Consider the following 15,539-nt stretch of genomic DNA (forward strand, 5'->3'; position numbering starts at 1 on the left):
AAGGTTTTTTAAAGCATTAAAAAAAAACACTTCCTTGAGACTAAACATACATAAAACTCACCAGAAAAAAAAAACACACACAAAGACGTCCATTGATGTAGTTTCACTTTAAATAGTATCTTGATACAAAGGCTTGCATTGCCCTGGGCTAACCCTTACCTTTCCTGTGTGGAGTTTGCATGTTCTCCCCATGCCGGCGTGGGTCTTCTCCTGGCAATACGAGCTCCTCCCTCATTCCAAAATCATGCATTGCAGGTGTATTGGACATACTAAATTGTCCTTTGCTGTGATTGGGTGCGTGAATGGTTGTTTGTCCCTGTAATCCAGTCCATGGTGTCCCCGCAATCTGCCCGTAGACAGCTGGGATAGGCTTCAGCAAGCCTATGACCCTAGTAAGGAAGGATAAGCAGCTATAGAAAGTGGATGGATCAATTAATTATATTATATGATATTATATATTATATGTTAATATTATCACTTGACATGTATTGTATGTATTGTATATTGTGTATATATTTGTATATAGATAGATAGATAGATGGATAATACACACTATGTGTTTGTGCGTGTGTGTGTGTATACAGTATAAAGTAATTTTCTTAAAATTACTCATCTGCATATTTACTGATGGCTTCATTTCCTTCCACTTTTTTCCTACACATTAAGACATTACATGTGGGCAACAAATTTATTGGGAAACAAAAAACACAAAGCACAGGACAAAAAGATAGTGTACTCATAAAAAAAAAAAAGTTTGATACTGGCTCATATTCATGGAAGGAAATACTACATTATTTGCATACAGTATATTTTACAGTATTTGAGAATAATGTGGTTTCAGAAACAAATGATGCAAGAACTAAAATTGATTCTCATCAACATAAAGATATTAACAGAACAAGACATGTTAAAAGTAGTTTGCAATAGTGTATAACTGCACTGAATCATGGCAACAGATGTTTTTGGTAGTTTATAAGTTTATATACCTGTACATGAATGCACAGCAGTTCTGTCTACGGTGCAGTTTAGTCACACTCCACCAAAAAAAAAAAAAAAAGACATTTTTCCTCTCTTTTTTGTCATTTTGACATGTGCTTCTTTATACGTTGTAGCTCCATCTAAAAAAATGACAAATATGAAACCATGTACGTCAGCCATTGCAAGGACAAGCAATACACTTGACAATGTAAAGTGATTGAATGCTTTTGCTTCTCACCTGCAAGGTGAGACGAATTCTTTTCTCTTCGTCCAGCTCGTTCATCAGAAGCTTGATTTCTTTGCTGGAGCACAAGAGAATGAGCTCGCGTGAAAATGATGTCATCATGTCTGAGGAGGAGGAGAGTGCCAAATGCCCTACTTGTGTCGACTCTTCATCTGCTCAAACTGCTCCCTCATTTCTCTCAGCTCAGACTGCAGTCGCTCCAGTTTGGTTGATGTGTGTTCTGCCTGACTTCTGTCGGGTCCAGGGTCGGGGACCGGACTCTGGGGGACCTGCCGGGCGTGCAGAACAGCACAGAGGGCTTTGGGAAGTAGCGGGGAGAGCGATGGACAAGACTGTGGGAGAGCATGTCTGGATTCATCCGCCTGAGAAAATACACACTATTAAAGATACACATTTCCATGTATATTTGTTTTCTAATACTTACAGAAGAAGACGCTCCATTCGGGATTGCTTCATGGGACTTTTCTTGTGGTACTGGACAATTCACACTTGGATTCCTTCCTCTTTCCATTAACAGTTTACACCTGAAGGCAACACTTGAGCTATAACAGAACATAAAACACTGCACCAACTAGTTTTCTTCCGATACCAATTTTTGGTCCCTCGATATCGATTCTGTTACATAGCTGCGCAGTGTCAGCCAATGCCAATTTGATACCAACCCATAAGGATATATTTTTTTGATTGATACAGAAGAACTGCACTTATGAAACAGGAAAAAATAACAGTGAAACCATTTTTTTTTTTGCCCAAACCAATCAGTCTCGAAAGCTTTCTAGGCCTACGTAGATATCACCACATACGTGTCCTGCAGGTGGATAAGTGGGAGTCGTAGTGTCATTTTGCTGCAAAATTCCATGAATTTAAACCAGATTCGTTCACTACATCACAGAAGGAGGCGAAGAGGTGGATCTGGGTGCAGATATACTTGACAGACATTTTCATGAAGGATCTTCAAAGAAAAAATTGCTATCGTTTGCAGAGGTCAGCTGACTTCCATGTTAGATAGTCTATCCCAGTAGGGAAAAGGTTTTGTCTGTCACATTCGTACAACCCAACGTTTGCCAACATTTTATGTATATGCCTCTCAACCAGCATGGAAGTTGGTAGCACGCGGGGTTGAATGAACCTTTGTGATGTAATGACTTTGACAATGTTGTTCATTACTTGTTTGTAAGCGAAAATTCAAGACGTGCACTTGAACAGCAACGTGAGTTTCATTGTCTTGCCACAGTATACTACTGTAATTACACATGGAGGTCTAAATTCTTATACGTATTTGTATTTAAAACTTTTTTCAATAATATCAAGCCTTCAACATTGACTGAACATGCCTGCATGTTTTGAAATAAGAGCAGCACCAACATACCATATTTTCGAACTAAATAGAATACTGCTCCAATATAACAGTAACATGCCTGTTGCATTTACTAGTGGAGAAAGCACTCTGGTGGCGAGGAAAACACAGTTCAAACTTAAAATCACTATTTTGACGTCGTCTTCTTCTGTGTCCCTTTGTTTACCAGGAGATTGCCCCTGAATGCTAGTAAAATTAAAAAAAAAAAAACGAGTTACACGGGGGCGGTGCCAACTTAAGTCGATCCGACACTTACTTTCATGTCCACATCGCGCCTCATTACAGGCTTCGCTTACAGGGGCTCCCACTGGCAATTCCGGGCGCTTCACTCATTTCGTGAAGGCAGCGCTTGGACCCCCTGCAAGCGAAGAGCATGAAGGTTTTCGTGTACCTGGATGACTGCCTTATCTGTGAGCAGTCTCATGCTCAGGTAGTCAGGGATACTGCCATACTACTTTGCCACGTGTCTCAGTTGGGAATCAGGGTCAACTTGGCAAAGTCGTCCCTCGTTCCCTCAGCAGACCGGTTGATTTGTTGTCTCAGCAAGAGGGTCTGGTGTGGCATCCCCACCCTCATTGTCTTTGCTTGTGTGTTTGGCCTCTCAGGGGCCAAACCCACTGTTGAACTGCTGCTGTGATTGGGTCAGACGTACTATTCTCAACGCCAGGGCCCCTTCCACACAGTTGTTGTACGACAACAGGTGGAAGTTGTTTGTGTCGTGGTGCGCCACACTTGCCGCGGACCCTGCGGCTTGTCCTGTTCCTGCTGTTTTGGAATTCCTGCAGTCTCTTCTAGATAAAGGTCCCTCTCTTTTCACACTTCGGGTTTATATAGTTGCCATTGCGGCATTGCGAATAAGCCGCACCGAACTATAAACCGCAGGGTTCGAAGTGTGAGGAAAAAGGGAACGTTTTATAGTCCGAAATTGACGATACAGTATACACCACATTCCAGGACTAAGGCATTTTTACAACGTGACACATACATTTGAAGGAAATAAAGAATCACACATCAGATGTCAATGATTCGTGAGATTGTTAGTTGCTGCCCAGACACTTACTGCGTTTAGCGATCCTTCCCCAGTGAGATGCAGCAGCATGTGCGGTAACTCAACACCAGCCATTGTAGCCCGCTCAGTGTTTTCAGGGGGGCTGCAGCATTGAGGGGCTATGTTTAGCGCAGGGGCGCCACACCAATATCATGAGGCCTCAGAGGGAAGGGGAGTCTTCAAGTGAAGGGCAATTGCTTTAAAGAAGGGCGAGAAGGCAGGGAGGGATCGTTCAAGCTCAGCTTTTAACTGGTGGTAAAAAAGTCAAATGAAAGGTCTTGCCACTTCTCTGAAGCAGGCATTTCATTTACTGCTAATACGGTCTATAACTGGTAATGAGTCTTTTTTTTCTTTTTTGCTTAATCTAACAAAGGGGGGCTTTAAATGGAGCAGAATTCGGCCAGTTTTAGAGTTGACTCGATAAGCCGCCTCTGAAACAAATTATATTGCAATCTGTTTTTTGTTTTTTTTTAACTTTATTGGTTTACACGAAGGATAAGGGGGAGGGTCTTTGTATATACCCCTTTGGACATAACCAGCATGCTGGAGGACATTGTGTGGCTAAAGCACAACACAAAATTTTGATGATGTTGCCAACTTGTGGGAGATGATTGGACGAAGCTTTACCAATCGAAATCACGCTATGACATATAGCACTGCTCTCTGTACCCTTTTTGGAGCTTACAAAATGGTTAGCAAAATAAAACTTTAAAGGGCTGATATGTTGGTTTTTATTATTATCCTTAATTATTTTTTATTAATATCTATTTTTTGTTTTTTTACCAAAAGCACAAATTTATGCTCAAGCTAATCAAACAGACATCTTTATATATTAAGTGTTACAGGTGAGAACATTTTACATTACTTTGAAAATACTCACGATCTTTGGAAGATTCTACGATTTCTAAGTGTTCCTCTCAGTGGACATTTATGGAAGTGTGGCAGCATCCTAAAAATAGCTTATCAGCAACCAGGCACTAAGTATAATTAAAAAGAAAAAAAATGGTACTAAACATGATACATATTTCTCAATGTACCATGTATGTCAAATTTTGTTTAGACATTAGAGCAGTGAACAAGTAAAATATAAACAGAGATTAAAATATTTTACTCTTGTTAACTGTTCTAGTATTTACTTCCTGTGGCAGCTGAACTTCAGGACCTGATGTCATGATGTCCTAAATCATCATGTCACCTTCACTATGGACTTTTATTGCTCAATATGCCACAAAGTGTTAATCTTAGCACTCAGTATCTAAATAGGGGCTACTACGTTATTTTGCCTAGTTGCTAGACAGCTCATTGAGAAAAGAAAACAAACAAATGGACACTTAGCAAAGGAGTTCCTCCACAGGGCCTGGCAAATTCTGCTGGAGTGCGGACATAACTAAATAGAAATTCGAGGTTACACTATCGGTTCTATGGAAATGGCCTGTGTTTTAAGAAAGTCAGGTTTTGTATGATATTTTTAGGTTAAACAGCAAGATTTTAATCAACATCAAAGTGTTGCACAATTTTTTTGAGATATGTGACTAAATGCAATTCGTTATAGAAACTTCTGTGATTTATGTTTGACAGCAATGTCAAAGTGCAAACATACACACACGACTATTGGGACAATATTTGCTTCCAAAGGAAGTCTTTTTTTTTTTGCAGTGCATTAACTGGTGATAAATGTTTGAATTCCTAAACATTGACAAGTCTACTTCTGATAAAATAGCATTAGTAGTTAAATTATGAATATGCAGACAATAAAAATGGAATTGTTCTTGTCCCAAATTGGCAGGTAAACACATCCCAGGTCTGATTTTGTGCTTGACCTGATTTTATTTGAAAAACTCAAAAGGGACAAATTAAAAACTAAACAGAATTTTAATGCTCAACATAAATGAGTATATCCCAAACTTTATTTCATGTGTTAAGATATACTGTAAGTTGAAAATATCGTCACCGAATGTAAACTAACAAATCCATTTAAGTAGAGCCTGGTATCTACAAGACGGTTCCAAGTGTCTTTTACAAGCACTTTCAAAGAGAATACATATAGGGGGGAAAAAGGGAGATGTTGTCCAGCATATTTTACAGATGAATTTTTCTTTGTGCAATTAAAATTGTGAGACAACTTAAAATCTGAAGCAGGAAAAAAGTTTTGTCTCACAAGTTGTGAGCATTGCTGCTGCAACTTTATTAGTGACTTTTTCCCAGTGTCTCCAGTAGCAGCACCTGTGGCAAATCAATAGTAAAAGCTGTTTTATTCACCGCAGCCTTAAGATAATGGACTTGAAAGTGACACATTGCAAGCAGGCAGCAGTCGTGATCGTCGGCATACCTGAGGCGGTTCCCGGCATTGTCGTGGGCTCCTCAGGTGTAAGGAGCGCGCTGTCTCATCACTCGCATGTTGCGGTACTTAGACATGATACTGTGACTTTTTCGGTACACCGGGTTTTGGTTTGGGAAGGGGCGTGGCACCAAGTTCTCCTAGTCAAAAGAATGTTGATACTGGTTAGTGGGGGATGTCACATGAGAAGGATATGATCTCATCTCAAAAGTCTGCATACCATGAGTGGCCGTCTAAAATTCCCAGATGGCTCAGGCCCAGGCCTCCTCATGCTGGGAAACCTTAGTCTCTGTCAAGACAAACAACATGCATGTCATTTATTCACATGGAAACAATAACAATTGGACATTTTATAACTCACTTGCATGGGTCCAGGTCTTCTTAAAGGCCTGTCTGGCATCAAATTTACTGGCCTGGAAAACAAAATCCCACAAGCTCAGTAATGGGATACTTGGGTCACTCGTCCTAAAATCACCATGAGAACTACCTGAACGTCCTTCTCTCCAAATACCCTCGTTTTCTGTCGGGCGATTGTGATCGTGAGTCCCCTTTTGTTGTTCGGCTGTTCAGAGACGCGTCTGAACCGAAGAGAAATGACAATACATTTTGAGAGCGACAAAAGCAGCTGGCATGCAACGAAATAAAACTGTATGGCCGAAACTAAAGAACGTTTGGCCAAAAACCGTCACACCGGAACAAAATAAACATTCAAATTTGCACATCTGCAACTTTGTTGCAGTAAATTTTGAGAGCAGCGTAACATCACATGCAGTGTCCTGCACAAGTCTGGAAAAACAAATCATGAAATTGCATAGTATGGCTTTGAATATCTGAATAAAATTCTTGTTCAGTGTTTTAACATCTGTTTATAGGGGACTAATTTTAATACCAGTTTTATTTAAACAGTAAAAAGGCAGGTGTTTTCTCTATTTTGATTCATTGACACTGCAACCACTAAAATGCAAGACAGAAGTCTAGTTACTTGAGCAGACATTGTAAGCCTAAACGAATAAATGGACTACTATTAATATATAATTAAATCAAATGTCACAAGAGTTGAAAAATTGGCCGATGAAGACTTAATAGGGAGAAGATGAGATTTACCACTTTTTGACTTTGGGCTACGGTCTTTCACAGGAGAGTCTTCCTTAGACGTGCTCGGGCCAGCAGCCCAGTGGGACACGACAACGAGATCTCGTTTCTCGACGGGCGAAGATCTAGAGAGAGACGAGCCATTGTTTAAGTAACCCACATAAAAACGGATGACCTGTCAAATAGTACAAAATCAGTTACGAACAGCACAGCTTTGCAGGAAGAAAATGCGCATGTAAAGCCAGATATCACACGGTGGTACTTACAAAACCATGGCATGTCCACGCTTCTTTACTCCTATAATTGCACTCGCAATCAACCTGAGCTCTCTTCAGTTACCCGCTGATCGTTAAAGAGGTCGCTTGGGTGGGTATTGTAAAATATCGCACCAACACCTCTTCGTTCCGTCTCCTATCCGCGTTTTATTTGGCTGCGTCGCTCCTCAAAAGATGGTTATGTCTCTGGGCTGATGCCGCATGGTTTATTTTATCAGTTGAATGGCAACAAATGAGTTGTCGTCAATATGTCTTAAGTTTAGAGGGGGTATTCAAATTCCAGCTGCGCTGGGAGCTTAGAGACGATCCCACGATTGTGAGCATGCCCGCCTTTAAAGACGCCTCAGCTCATCTTAGAAACGGGACGATGGTTTGAGTGGTGAAAAGGGCAAGCAGACTCCTCTTTTTTTTCTACAGGGAACAAGTGCAATGCTTGAGATCATCTTTGTGGTTTACCTTCTTGGGCTTGTATTTGCACACCAGCACTGACATACAAGAGGGCAAGTTGGGGTATTTTATAGGTAGTTCATTACTGGCAGAACTTTTGAGGATTCATAGATTCAGAGGCAGCAAGGCGGAAAAATGACACTGTCGATGGCGGTAGCGACATGAAAAAAAAGTGACATCTCGGCCTTCGTCGTAGCTTGATTAGGCTGGCTAAATTCTTTCACATTGTTGCTGTCAATTGACTTTTGTCACATCTTGTTGACAGTGCTTTGTGCTTGAGGTATTGTCGTGACTTTTACAAGTGAAACGGCAAAGGGGACGTGCTGCCAGCAGCAGTCTTCTGGTTGCACTGCCATCTTGTCTTCACATACTTTTTACCTCCAGCATTGACTTGGAGCTGGCCCGATGCGTGAATCATTCTTCCACGTGGTCAAATCTGTAGAGAAGCCGACCTCTTCTGTGCTCAAGTCTTCTATTTTTTCTCCAGATGAGGCGATCAGGCAAATACCAATTCATTCTGGAGGAAAAATGTGATTCCTCTTCTCATTTTCTGTATGTAGCCAAGTGGCAATTCAAAACGGCGCTGAGTTTTATCGATGCATGGAAGCATAAAAATCCTTCCGTTGCTATGAGGGGCGATTAACAAATCCGGCGGGACGTGTATTTCCATCCTTTGAGCGCACCAACTCCTCTTGATCCATGAAACATGTACTTTTGGATATTTAAGAGACCCCAAAACGTTTTACAATATGAGGGCAAGTTCTTTCATGTTCAAGATAACAGACAGAACAGGGCGGGGCTTGACAAGCACTGACATTTTCTGCCACATTTGGTCGTTTGCATTCATGGTACGGGAGAATAAACCTCTCTATGGAATATGCAGACGGGAGATAGTGGTGGGGAAGAGCGGGGAAATGATGTTTTTGTGCATCATGTCTTCTCCATTTTTCACGTGGTTTCACGATCAAAACATTCGTTCTTGACCTCCCACATCAAGCCCCTGCGAAGATTGCAAAAAGGAAAATACCGTACCTGTGCGTATTCAAGAAGCGACGAGACTCCACCTGTACTTTTCTGGTATTAGTCTCTCTCTGGGGTCTGCGGGCTTGGTCTTCATCTCTGTCGGGGGACTGTTGAGCTCTTGTGTCCCTTGGTTGCAGTCTTTTCAGGGGGACCGGATTGGACTCGAAGCGTTTCTTCCTGATAGCAAGAACGGAGCTGGGAGGTCCCCGAGGGGGAATGTCACCCATGTGTGGCCTGGGTCTAAAAGGTGGAGGAATTCTTAGCTTCATGGGAGACTCAAGCCTCATCTGTCTGCTTTTAAGTATAAAACTCTTATCCCTAAGTGAGATAGGCCTACCACCAAATGGCCTGGGAATACTGAGGAGTGGAATTCTCTCTCTCCTGGGGTATTTAGGGCCACTGGGATCCTGTGTGGGACTTAATGAGGACATGCTGACGTCTGATATTCTCCTCTTGCGGGGACCCATCAGTTGCTTGTCCTGGGGGCTCCTGCGGAAGGACGATGACGCCGACGGGCTTTCTTTCCAAGGTGGGGGCCTGAGAAGGGGCAGGCGAGGGACATCCTTTGCAGTCTCCATGCTGTGGGGTCTGCCGCCCTGCCTCTCCATGGGAGCGCGCTGCCTTCTGGAGTGTTGCTCAGATGACCACCTGCATATCCATCAGACAGAAGAAATCGTTACAATAACAGATCTTCCAGGATTGTTAAGTGGATGGCGGAGCGCACTATATTAAGCAGCCCCATTTCTCAAACCCATGACAAAATGAAACTGGAGGAAAAAAACAGAATTTATAGACCCGTTATAAAAATTCCACTCAAAGGTAGGGGAAAGCATATTTACATCATATCTTATCTAGATCCGCTAATCGTTTAAAGGGGGCTGGGTATACGGCATTATGAGCCATGCAACTGAGGTCTGCATCAGGGTCAGCTTTCTTTTAATCATTTTAACCAGCTGGAAGAGCTGCTTCCATCCTGTACCTCTCTGGACATGAGCCTCTCCCATGCATCTCTCTCGGGCTCCGCTGAGGTCCCGGAGGCCCGTGTTGGCCATTATGCGGATGAGTGAATGCTCCGGTGTCGTTCCATCGCTTCTTGCTGTGGCCAGAGTCCACAAAGGACCTCTCTCTTGGACTCACATCTCCACGGGGGCCTCGATACCTCTGCTCCTGATGTAGGAAACCAGGCTCCCTTTTATGGTCCCCGAAAGAACCCTGAAAGGCTGACGGAGGGCCGGGCCGTTTGTCGCTGGGATGGCCTCGAAAATGTCTCGGGGTAGGTGACCGGTGAGATGAGGAGTGGCGATGTGGAGGAGGTACCCTTTGACCAGGTGACCCTCGTGCAGGACTGCGGGATGATGAATGATGCTGGGCATGCGGGGAGCGGTTGGGCCTGGATGAAGGTGGTCGTCGCTGGCTGTGATGCTGTTCCAATTTGGGAGGGTACGATTGATAGGAATCCTGATTGTGTGGCCTCCAGTTATTGAAACGTGGCTCACGGTCTTCCATCAGTGGAACTCTTCTGTCAGTTGCGGGTCGACCTTGACCTCTTGAATCTCTCCAGTCAACATGGGGCTTTTCTGCGTGGCCATGGGGGTCTCTTCTTGTTTTAGAGTTAGTGGAGTAATTACCTTCTCTAGATCCACTGCCGTGACCATCTCCATAAGCTCTGCTGAAGGAAAACAAGGAAAATGTGACTAACAACATAATACTTAGCATCTGGGTGTGGCGAGAGGCAATCACTGTACAATACCTGGGCTTTAAGCGTGGAGGTCCAAATTGTGGACGGACCATCTTCTTTAGAGTATTTGTTTTCTAGAACAGCTACAAAAGTCAACATTTAAGATTTTTCTGATTCCGTAGAGCCAAAATAAAGCCTAAAAAATAAAAGAATTCTTTGCCAGTATGATTAGGCTAAACTTAATTTAAACCACGGTGATAGTTCTTGCAAATATGTATGGTTGGCTTAAGTGAAATCAATGAAACACACTATAAGATAGACAGTATTCATACTTCATTCATTAAAGACCGTTTTATTCTAGTCTAAGGGAACAATAACGAGTGTATTGACTGATTTGGGGATATAAATACGTAAATCGAATATATTTATAACTGAACCCACTCCACCTGACTATTTAAGTATAACGTCAGCCTCGATTACTTTTAACTTCGTATGTGCAATGGTGGCCCATTCAGTCGAGGGCCTGAAACAACACGACTCGAACGAAGCACGACAAAATACTTTTAACTGGGAGTGCATTCATGTGGGGGAAAGAGGGTTTGTTGTTGTTTGTGTTTAACTCACGAACACAAAAACGCCAACAATCTTGAACCGAATGTCAAATTAAGTTTAGAAAAAAAGAGCTAAGCTAAAATATGCTAGGCTAAACCACGCACAGTTGCCACAAAATGGCACCCACTCATGCCAGAATATCGACACTGCAACAACAGGACGGATATTTTGCTAAAAGGCTTGAGTATGAATATCGTGTTATTTGGGCCGTCTTACCAAAGTGCAATCGTCGAAGAATTAGATTCTAGGATTCTTGGTAACTCAGCAGGTACCTTTGGTCGTCGTATGAAATTAATTACGTGATGGAAAAGGACATGACGTAATTTGACGGGAGCCCTACGACTCACGTGACTTCCTCTGAGTCAATTACGCTCGTTGGTCAATTGGCTCCGTATGTTTCTGATCAATATACATTATTTCATTGTATTTTTTTCAGCATCAAACTGTTCAGTTGGTCAAAAATGTTTCTAGTTTAGATCAGGGTTGTCATTTTCTTTTTAAATTTCAAACACTTTGATACACTGTTTATTTTTTTGTTTCTGACGTACCTGTGACCTGGATAAATTAAAGTTAATATTTGTTTTAAGATGATTCGATTGTTTTTTCTTTTGTCAAATTTAATGTTAAAAAGAATAATATTTTAGGTATTTTACACAATTTATTCAGATTAAAATTATCTTTTTTATAGTCACCGTGGGGGGCACAGAAGCTTTTGTCTTTCCTGAGAGGGCTTTGCAAAAAATAATATAAAATTGAGGAGCACTGACTTCTAAGAGGCTTTGGGTAAATGGCGGAATGCATCCACATGCACCCAAATCTCATCTCACATGCGCTTGTAATATGTGCTAAAGAGCCACAGTGATTATGAGCAATAACAACAATGTCGACCATTTCACATTTTATTGTCTTTTTTTTTTTTTTTTTTTTTTTTACCGTGAAAGCCATGCACAAGTCAACAGCGACAAAGTGAAATTCACTTGTTTTGAAATATGATGTTGGATGTTTTGGCGAAAAAGCATGTGCAAATCAAACATTTTGTCTAAATTCTAGTCACATCTATGCTTCAAATTAAAACGTCTTATCTATGTTAAACAATTTAAAGAGCCCTTGCAGAGGACATTGAAAAGTGGATGGGAAACATAAATGAGCAAGTTACTGTTATGCTCAGTTACAGGACAATAATATGAGCATACGATACTCAGCTATTACAGGTCATAATGATTCATAATCAGACAGCGCAGAGGGGAAAATATGTCGAACTGCGGTAGCACAGAATTGCGGTATCATAGCTCTTTCTTAAGGTAGGCCTATATCTCTACTGACTACAGTGACAAGAAAAAAAATGATTGTGCAAGCATTTTTTAAGGAGCTCACTGTGCCAAATATCTGCTTTGTGCCTCTTAGTAATAGTTAGTAAATTAGATCTATGGAACACAATGGCTATGTAACAAGTTAATGCATCCAAATGTAATTAGAGGCAAAGTTGAAATGAAGTCAAATTGACCTTTGAAACACAACAATCAAAGGCCCACTCACATCTGCTAAATGTGATTAGTACATTGCAATACTACACGGTGTAGTTTTAATAGCTGTAACTTTATATGGCTCTTTTCCATGAATTTATTTATACAGAGTTGTATCGGTATTTCATAAACGTTGCACTAATGGATATTAAGTTGATGAGAAGTGGGAGGTGACATCCCGATGAGCATCGAGTCGGATACCGGGCTGACGACCCCTTGGATCAGATTTTTGTTGCAGTCGCCGACATTGCTTTCAGAGATCCTTTTAGAGCATGTGACGCTACCCGTCAGGTCCATCAGGTCCTGAAGAGCTCGGCTGTTGCTTAGGCCGCATTGCTGGATTTCATTAACTGGTGAGAATTCCGGGATGGAAATCAATTCCTCCTTTGAAGCTGGGCTGGGATAAAAAAACAAAATATTCAGGTTTGATTCACACTAACTCATGGTCCGCTACAAAAGTAGGGACATGAAGATTAACGATTGCACTGTGATCAATTAGAGTCATAACATTATTTTTCTAACCTTGCAAATATAATTTGTAATCTCAAACGATGCTTTCCATTGTTTGATTTGATGAGTTTTTATGTCTTGACCTTGAGTTGTTGAAGTTTGCATAAGAAAAGTCAATCACTGTGAAGTGGAAACTGATATGTATTCTTTGCAAGCTGCTGAGAGGCAGCTTTTTAGTTGACCACATAAATGCAAAGCAACCAGCTGTGACCACACCAGCAGCTAACAATTGCAAAAAAATGCAAAGGTGGCGAGCCATAACAAAGCTCTTTGCTAAACTAAACTTCAGACCACCCTGCGTTTGAGCAAGTCCAAGATAGATAGAATCCATGTTTTATTTTATTGTTTTTTTGTATTTGGTGATTGACATAAGAAAACTGCATATCTTCCCCTGATGGTTTAATGTGAAAGTTGCAACCAGCACCTAGGACTAATCTCAAATAGTCAGTAGAGACAACTCAATTTGTTGAATAAATAAATGCTACTTTTTGTTATCCATCTTTTAATCCGCCACAATAAGAATGTATCCACAAACAAAAAAAGTTTGAGGGGTTTTCTTTTTTTTACGAGGTAAGATTAAAATCATGTTACTCATCACACTCTGATTTACTCTATGTGGTCCATTAAATATTTGGACACCCCTGCCAGCCTGCTCACATGAGGGGGCAAATTGTCTTCTACAACATCCTGATCAAGGCAAAGCCTGGAACTGTTATCTGAGAATATTCACAAGCATGGTTGATGTTTAATCTTATTTGGAAGGCTCACCTGATATCCATGGACTGCACCTCATCACTATAGCATTTGACCTCCAGTGGCTCCAGGTGAATGGCGGGTGGTAGTTGAGGCCCCTGTCCTTCACGCCCCTTCGCTGAGGTCACTTTCTGTTTGCTTACCTCAGCCGGGATATTTTCTGCATTCTTGATTGCTCCATTTATCTCATTTTGTTTAGGCATGCCACCTCTCTCATTGGTTGCTTCTTTTGCAAAAGGGTCCACGTCTTTAAAATTGATTTTTGCGTGCTTGTTTGCATTCACCTGCATTTCCATTTCTTGCGGTTGGGTAATATCAGCAGCCTCCTTGTTTAATTTGTCCAATGCAGGCATTTTTCTGGTATCAATTCGCTTGTCAGAAACAATGTGAGCTGGTATCACTGGAACATCGTTTTCAACACACTTATGATGGTCCATTTGTGGAGCAGCTTCTTTCTTCACCTCCTGGTTGCTTATGACCTGCTCTTTACACCACATAAAGTCTTCTTGAGCTTTATTTTCAACTGTCTTTACTTCCCCTGCGGAGAATAACAAACATCACAGTGGGCTTCACTAATTTTGAACCATTTAGCGTCCATCCACTGCATTAGATTTCAGAAAGGATTTTATAGGGGGCTAAAGCCAACCTAATTTAATTGTTTGCGTTTTTAATTTATCATTGCAATATATAAATCAGGTTTCCCGCCGCCAGAAAGCCCCCTGCCACGCATCATAATCCAAGCCATTCCACTTAATGCAGGGATGTCCATACCTGGTCTTTACGGGTTGTTTTCCTGCATGTTTTTGACGCTTCCCTCCTCCTAAACACCTCATTCAAATGATAAACTAATCATCAAACTCAGCAGAAGCCTTAAGCAGGGATATCAAACTTAGGAGCCTGTCAGAGGGCTGGTATGACTGTGAAATCAAACAAATTTTAGGTGTGTTTGACATACTTCTAACTAGTTTTGAAATCACTAGTAAAAACTTTTCAAATGAGGGATTGGGAACAAAAAAGTTTTTTTCCCAAAAAAAATTCTTAAAAGTTTAAGACAACTTGCAAATTAGGTTAACTAATGGTGCTGTGGCACTCTGGTTAACCAATTAGTTAACCCATTAGTTAACCTAATGAGAAACTTGGTGCATTTTGAGCTGTAATGCTTCCGGTAGTTGTCACGCAATGCATGATGGGTAAGCCAGCTCCGGTATCATTGTTCTATCTTTCACTCTTCTTGTTACTTAATATAACAAAATTGGCGGACCACATAGAATGTGGTGGGCTGGTTCTGGCCCCCAGTCCTCAAGTTTGATACCTGATCTTTTTTATCAGGTGTTTGCAGATGGAAATATAAAAAAACATGCAGGATAGCGGCCTTTGAGGAGGGTTTGACAACCGAGATTTAAATCGATTAGAAAATGTCCTCATTTACTGTAAATCCAGTACAAGACTTTTGTGAACTTGCCAGGGCAAATGGCAATGTAAAATGGCCGTCGGTGAATTCACTTTCACTGCTCCCTACAATGAATATCGTGTACTCAGTGTAAAATGGGTATTGAAGGCTTCAATTTCTCTAATGCGAGTTAGCACTAAACAGAATTGTTAGTCCAGTCACAACACTATTGTTTTCCTTTTTAGCCAACAGGGCGATAAAAGCAGACCGA

General features: G+C 41.3%; 3 protein-coding genes across 10 annotated transcripts in view; all 3 read right to left on the reverse strand.

The window, feature by feature from the left end:
- Nucleotides 1-686: 686 nt before the first annotated feature.
- Nucleotides 687-5,104, reverse strand: LOC148408945 (uncharacterized). Of its 4 annotated transcripts, XM_088440731.1 has the most exons (6): nucleotides 4,508-5,104; nucleotides 3,640-3,824; nucleotides 1,647-1,746; nucleotides 1,358-1,584; nucleotides 1,217-1,280; nucleotides 687-1,118 (listed from the first exon to the last, which is right to left on the reverse strand). In XM_088440731.1, the coding sequence occupies exons 3-6, from the start codon at nucleotides 1,731-1,733 to the stop codon at nucleotides 1,080-1,082; spliced, it is 417 nt and encodes a 138-aa protein (XP_088296857.1). In that variant the 5' UTR covers nucleotides 1,734-1,746; nucleotides 3,640-3,824; nucleotides 4,508-5,104; the 3' UTR covers nucleotides 687-1,079. The 4 variants fall into 4 exon arrangements, with proteins under 4 accessions (XP_088296857.1, XP_088296858.1, XP_088296859.1 ...); XM_088440732.1 differs by lacking the exon at nucleotides 4,508-5,104 and having other exon boundaries at nucleotides 3,640-4,010; XM_088440733.1 differs by lacking the exons at nucleotides 3,640-3,824; nucleotides 4,508-5,104 and adding an exon at nucleotides 2,836-3,628.
- A 412-nt stretch (nucleotides 5,105-5,516) lies between these two features.
- Nucleotides 5,517-11,407, reverse strand: LOC148408946 (uncharacterized). Of its 2 annotated transcripts, none has more exons than XM_088440727.1 (10): nucleotides 11,309-11,407; nucleotides 10,553-10,623; nucleotides 9,782-10,468; nucleotides 8,812-9,450; nucleotides 7,070-7,182; nucleotides 6,453-6,543; nucleotides 6,327-6,378; nucleotides 6,186-6,254; nucleotides 5,957-6,105; nucleotides 5,517-5,850 (listed from the first exon to the last, which is right to left on the reverse strand). In XM_088440727.1, the coding sequence occupies exons 2-9, from the start codon at nucleotides 10,591-10,593 to the stop codon at nucleotides 5,989-5,991; spliced, it is 1,809 nt and encodes a 602-aa protein (XP_088296853.1). In that variant the 5' UTR covers nucleotides 10,594-10,623; nucleotides 11,309-11,407; the 3' UTR covers nucleotides 5,517-5,850; nucleotides 5,957-5,988. The 2 variants fall into 2 exon arrangements, with proteins under 2 accessions (XP_088296853.1, XP_088296852.1); XM_088440726.1 differs by having other exon boundaries at nucleotides 9,782-10,471.
- A 614-nt stretch (nucleotides 11,408-12,021) lies between these two features.
- The window catches only part of map7d2a (MAP7 domain containing 2a), a 35,775-nt gene continuing 32,257 nt past the window's right edge, over nucleotides 12,022-15,539 (reverse strand). For all 4 annotated transcript variants that reach the window (XM_088440440.1, XM_088440441.1, XM_088440438.1 and 1 more), the window contains 2 exons: nucleotides 13,894-14,416; nucleotides 12,022-13,012 (listed from right to left, as the gene is read on the reverse strand). In XM_088440440.1, the coding sequence (XP_088296566.1) occupies nucleotides 12,754-13,012; nucleotides 13,894-14,416 (782 nt within the window). In that variant the 3' untranslated portion in view covers nucleotides 12,022-12,753. The remainder of the gene's footprint in view (nucleotides 13,013-13,893; nucleotides 14,417-15,539) is intronic.

The sequence above is a fragment of the Hippichthys cyanospilos genome, chromosome 18 (genome assembly GCF_059441005.1).
Source record: "Hippichthys cyanospilos isolate Australia breed blue-spotted pipefish chromosome 18, RoL_Hcya_1.0, whole genome shotgun sequence".
NCBI classification, from domain to species: Eukaryota; Metazoa; Chordata; class Actinopteri; order Syngnathiformes; family Syngnathidae; genus Hippichthys; species Hippichthys cyanospilos.